The sequence below is a fragment of the Hylaeus volcanicus genome, chromosome 1 (genome assembly GCF_026283585.1).
Source record: "Hylaeus volcanicus isolate JK05 chromosome 1, UHH_iyHylVolc1.0_haploid, whole genome shotgun sequence".
In the NCBI taxonomy this organism is placed as follows: domain Eukaryota; kingdom Metazoa; phylum Arthropoda; class Insecta; order Hymenoptera; family Colletidae; genus Hylaeus; species Hylaeus volcanicus.
The window spans coordinates 9,009,716-9,015,452 of record NC_071976.1 but is presented as its reverse complement, the minus strand read 5'-3'; the positions used below and the strand labels follow the sequence as shown (position 1 = coordinate 9,015,452).

Below are 5,737 nucleotides of genomic sequence, written 5' to 3'. Positions count from 1 at the left end.
TAGTAGGCCCCAAGTGTAACATCGCCGATCCTACTTTTTTCACCTGTCCCCCAATTCACCAAACCCCCTACTCCGTCTACTTTTGCTACTTAAATCCTCAAGATGATCTATTCTTCGCCTACTTTGGGGACAAGACCGTGGCCTGAGTGCGAATTTGTTCGCGTGGGGCAACGGAAGTGTGAAAAGAACGAGGACCGAGCGACGAATGGTATGGGGTCGCGACGCGGTTTCGTTTCGTGGTTCTCGAAGCCGTCATTGAAAGGAGTGTACCTGAGTACACCTCTCTCCCGGTTCTCACTCTCTGCACTCGCTGCTACGCGGTCGGATTCAAGCCGGTGCGCGAAACTGTTCACGGATACCGTAGGTCGACCGATACGATCGTTAATAAGGAACCGCGTACGCACGCGTGTCAGGGGGCTCGATGATTTTCGATGATCGACGAGTGTTCGCGGTGATCCTCCGTTACAGAAAAGCGGTCGTGAAACGCGGGAAAGTTTCGTGTGCCATGAGAAAGTGCAGTAAGTAGGATAAAGGCCGAAGGAAGAAGAGTGACCGTGAAAATTGCACGAGTGATCGGTGCCGGGTTCTGATTTCCGTGTGCTTCGGTGAAGAGACGTGGGAATTAAATGTGTGTAAGTTTTTGCACCTACGCTTAAACGTCGCGTGTTTAGTTAACGGGTTCTTCGGGCTTGTTGTACGTTGTAATGTACGTGAAGTTTTCTATAGTAGTAAATTCTGGTGTCTCCGTTCCGTTATTTATTAAAGTGTGTAACCGTATACAATGGTTATTACATTAAAAGTTCTTTTTAAGTAATATTAGGTTGGATCTAAACGAAATTTAGTACAAAGAAGAATGATCACGAATGTATACAAATTAAAAGGGAAATATTATTATATTACTCATAAAAGATGTGGTACAGCTACGTATATGCCGTTATTAACCTAACCTTGTTAACCCATATGCTTCAATTACATCATGCACGTATTCTCGATTCCTTTAAAGTATCGAAACAATTAATTTTATATTTAATGGTTATATAATTATTTAATTCTGAAAATCGCTTACAACTCATGACTCGAAAAATTAATAATAAAAACAGCTTGTTTAAAATAGACAGTGAGTTACCTATCCATTACATCGACAACCATTTTAATTAATTTGTATATATTACTCGTTACTTATAATAACTATTCTATCACTATTTAGCGTGTTAGTTAATGCTGCGTATGTTTTTACGATTGAAATGTCATAAAACTTGACAAGGATTAATTAACTTCGTTTCTAATGAACGTTATACCTACTTATGCTAATTGACCTTAAGTTTCCTCGTACGATCAGTTCATGCCAATATCCAATTGACAGTGATTGTACAGCATGTTAGCAGTCATCATCCGCTAATCGTCTTTCGTTTCTTTGCGTTCCCATTTCGTAATGTACCATCAATACGGAGAGAAAGTCGATAGTTTTATATAATGTTTTTGCGTTGACCCTTTTATCGCGAATTCGAGTTTCTCTCCACACAGCGTATACATAAAAATTGCATATGAATTTCATTAGCATTCATAACATAAGATCGTGGCTTGCTGTAATCTTTAGAAAAATATCGCAATACTTTTTAGCAAAAGATAAATTTAAAAAAAAAAAAAAAAAATAAGTGACATCTCATTGAAAGTACTTCTTTGTTTATGAGTAATAATACACTTTAAGAAAAAAATGAAATTATGTGAAATTTACGTCGAATGAACCGAAGAGTGACTCGAAATTAGTGAACGAGAACGTGTGAAAACTTTCCTGAGTATGTGTTGTTAAATGAGATCTCGACGCTCGATTGTGTGCAAATGATTTGAACACAATGATCGAGATGGCGAAACGCAGTAATTAAAGACGTTACGTTTACAATGTGAAAATTTGCAAACTGTTTAAGAACACTGTGATTAGATTTCAGATAATCCTGCGTGGTCCTTAAAAACTTCAAGCGGCACATTTGATCTGTCGAATGGCACGTAATTGGAAGCAGTTGTCGCGGGATGGAATTGAACGGAAATGGCAATAGGTCTGACCACTCTGCTTAGTACTACTTCGATCCTCGGATTCAGCCTGATTCCCCTCTTAGCGATCAGCCTGACCGTGTTCCGATACAATCAAGCGGATCCAGAGTCTCACCCGACTAATGCTCGCCAGGTTGGTTGAAAATTTACTCTAATATAATAATATTTTTATTTAAAGTGATATTATTAAAGTTTGTAGAGCAGTATTTTTTCCTGACTAGTTCACACGATTAAACTATGTGCATCGATTAGTCAATATCACAAATTAGAAGAAAATTCTGTTCTAAAAAGTCCATTAACTATATTTTTCTAAATAAAAACGTACAATATATTCTATCATATAATAATCATGGTATAAACACCATCAAATCTCCGTTGTTTAATAGCAGAAAGATCATTAATTACATTTACCCAATCCTTGTTATTGACAATTACACAATAAAGCAAAGATGAGTGTTTTAAATAAAACAAAACGAAATATATTTTCTCACTCAGGCGGAATTTAGATGCACCTCTAAAACACAACCTAACTGTTACCTGTGGTCGATACAACAGAGTATAGATCCTTCGTTGTGCCAACTTTTCCACAGCCCACATTTCAGAATTACTTTTCTTTCAAACTTCAAATTTCGTCTGAAACAAGCTCGAGAATAATTTACAGATTTGATACAACGATTTACGAGGACATTTGTCGTTTCAGCTTCTGCGAACGTACGATTTCATAGTGGTCGGAGGTGGGAGCGCAGGTGCAGTGGTCGCATCGAGGCTATCCGAGGTGTCGAATTGGACAGTTCTACTTTTGGAAGCTGGCAGCGACGAAAATGAAATCTCAGACGTTCCTCTGCTGGCTGGGTACACCCAGCTCTCGGAGTTCGACTGGAAATACCAAACTTCACCACCGACCGCGTCCGCGTACTGTCTTGCTATGCTCGGCGACAGGTGCAACTGGCCTCGTGGAAAGGTTCTCGGTGGCAGCAGTGTGTTGAACGCTATGATTTACGTTCGGGGTAATCGGTAATTCGAATTCGATATTCTCTACTTCGTCGACGTAATCGTGGTTGACCACAAGATACCTTCAGCGAAGTTTAACCCATTGGATTCCTAATTTTTAAACTAACGTAGCGATTTACAAGCTGGCGAGGTGCTAAGATAGTTCGGCGAAGACTAACAATTATAGACTTTACGCAGAATCTATAATTTACAGTTGTAGAATTGATGAAACATAAATTATAATTATAGAATTTATAGAGAATGTATAAATTCCAATTGTAAAATTTATGAAGAATTTATGAGATACAGTTACAGAATTGATGAAGCATAAATTCCAATTATAGAATTTATAAAGAATTCATAATTTGCAATTGCAGAAAATAATTTTTGTATCGACAAATACATGCAAGTATGAAAACGTCAATAATGGAGATAGCCAACCCAACGAGACTAACATTCCAATAAGAAAAATATATTAGGTTGTCCCGAAAGTTTCTTTCGCGAGTTGCACTCAATTATTTTATGTGGTCGTGTTTCTATAAATAGACAATCTAATTTCATAGATATTCATGTTGTGACAGTAATGGAGCAAAATGAATCGTGCACAATTCAGTAATGTAACATAAAACATAAAATATTGTGCACGTATTACTTCGTAATAAAGCGAAAGAATCTTTTGAGACAGCCTACTACAAAGTATTTCTTTTTTTCATGAAGTTCAAAACATTGATAAAATGTTTCAAACGTTTTCAAATTAGATATTTGTAAATGACATTATTCTACTAAATAGTAGAAGTAACATAAAACATAAACTATTGTCCATGTATTACTTAGTAATAAAGCGAAAGAAACTTTTAGGACAACCTAATACCTACCTACCTATAGACAGTTCTATCAGTTCCTTCCATCTTCAACTTCCCCTTTACGTTATCCCTAAAACAACTCTGGCTAATTTCAACACATCTCATCACCAAACCTCCATCAGCTCTACCCGCTTCTGATCCTCCAAATAATTTCAGCCGCGACTACGACAACTGGGCGAGTCTAGGCAACCCAGGATGGAGCTACGACGAGGTCCTCCCCTACTTCCTCAAGTCCGAAGACAATCGCAACCCCTACCTAGCTAGAACGCCGTACCATGCCACTGGCGGTTACCTAACAGTCCAGGAGGCACCATGGAGGACACCCTTATCGATAGCGTTTCTGCAAGCTGGTCAGGAGCTAGGCTACGAGATCCGCGACATAAACGGAGCGCAACAGACAGGCTTCATGTTAACCCAGGCGACGATACGTCGCGGCAGTCGTTGCTCCACGGCAAAGGCCTTCTTGAGGCCGGTGAAGAACAGGGAGAACCTACACATAGCCATGAACTCGCAAGCCTTGAGAGTGTTGTTCAACGACGACAAGAGAGCCACCGGGGTCGAGATCCTTCGCGACGGCCACCAGCAGACGGTACGAGTCAGACGAGAGATCGTTTTATCAGCTGGTGCGATCAATTCCCCTCAGCTACTGATGCTATCAGGGATAGGGCCTAGGGAACACTTGGCGGAGTTCAACATCCCGGTGATATCGGATCTGCGTGTCGGAGACAATCTCCAAGATCACGTTGGCTTAGGAGGATTGACGTTCATCGTCAACGAACCCATCAGTCTGAAGAAGGAACGTTTCCAAACCATGAGTGTGATGATGGAGTACGTGTTAAACGAGAGAGGCCCGATGACCAGTCCCGGGGTCGAAGGTCTAGCATTCGTCAACTCCAAATATGCTGACACGTCTGCCGACTGGCCCGACGTTCAGTTTCACTTCGCCCCTAGTTCGATTAATTCCGACGGTGGCGACCAGATCAAGAAGATCACAGGACTCAGGGACAGGGTGTACAACACCATGTACAAACCTCTGAATCACGCCGAGACCTGGTCCATATTGCCACTACTGCTGAGACCAAAGAGCTCTGGCTGGGTGCGTTTGAAGAGCAGGAATCCTCTCGTGTACCCTGACATCAATCCAAATTATTTCACGCACAAGGAGGACATGGACGTCCTGGTGGAGGGTATCAGGATCGCCATGCAGGTGTCCAACACCACCGCTTTCCAGCGATTCGGTTCCAGGCCGCATACTATACGGATGCCTGGCTGCCATCGCTATCCTTTTGACACTTACGAGTACTGGGAGTGCGCGATACGACATTTCACTTTCACCATTTATCATCCATCTGGTACGTGCAAAATGGGACCCAAGAGTGATCCAACAGCGGTCGTGGATTCGAGGTTGAGGGTTTACGGGGTGAAGGGACTGAGGGTGGCTGACGCGTCGATCATGCCTGCCATTGTCAGCGGGAATCCCAACGCTCCTACGATTATGATAGGGGAAAAGATGAGCGATATCATCAAGGAGGACTGGCGGGTGAGGAAACGATACGTGGGAGGACGATGAGTGATCGTGGCATTGTTGATCGAGATGAAAGTGTTTGTTGCGTATCGGTGCTTTCTAGAACTTTTAATGCGAAATGGCACACTTTCACGACGAATACGACGAGTGTGATATGGAAAGTACGAATTTTTATGGAAATTACATTTTTACAGATATATACAGTCAATTCCATTAATATTCGCGCTCTCTATTTCTATTGAAGAAGTTTGGTTAAATTAAATAATAGTTTCGATATTACCAAATGGATTTTTCATAGTAAATATGTATA

At 41.1% G+C, this 5,737-nt stretch overlaps 2 protein-coding genes and 1 long non-coding RNA gene across 8 annotated transcripts in view; 1 reads left to right on the top strand and 2 right to left on the bottom strand.

Moving 5' to 3' along the window:
• The window catches only part of LOC128872082 (flotillin-2), a 150,442-nt gene that overhangs the window by 106,726 nt on the left and 37,979 nt on the right, over positions 1-5,737 (bottom strand). The window lies entirely within an intron of this gene.
• LOC128872051 (glucose dehydrogenase [FAD, quinone]-like) lies at positions 149-5,731 on the top strand. Of its 5 annotated transcripts, none has more exons than XM_054114375.1 (4): positions 149-628; positions 1,940-2,182; positions 2,750-3,063; positions 4,059-5,731. In XM_054114375.1, exons 2-4 carry the CDS (start codon positions 2,045-2,047, stop codon positions 5,470-5,472), a joined length of 1,866 nt encoding a protein of 621 aa, XP_053970350.1. In that variant the 5' UTR covers positions 149-628; positions 1,940-2,044; the 3' UTR covers positions 5,473-5,731. The 5 variants fall into 5 exon arrangements, with proteins under 5 accessions (XP_053970350.1, XP_053970342.1, XP_053970356.1 ...); XM_054114367.1 differs by having other exon boundaries at positions 149-632; XM_054114381.1 differs by lacking the exon at positions 149-628 and adding an exon at positions 774-1,796.
• LOC128872100 (uncharacterized) lies at positions 2,068-2,888 on the bottom strand. The gene is made up of 3 exons (XR_008456099.1): positions 2,765-2,888; positions 2,587-2,682; positions 2,068-2,200 (listed from the first exon to the last, which is right to left on the bottom strand). It is a non-coding gene; the product is annotated as an uncharacterized LOC128872100 (long non-coding RNA).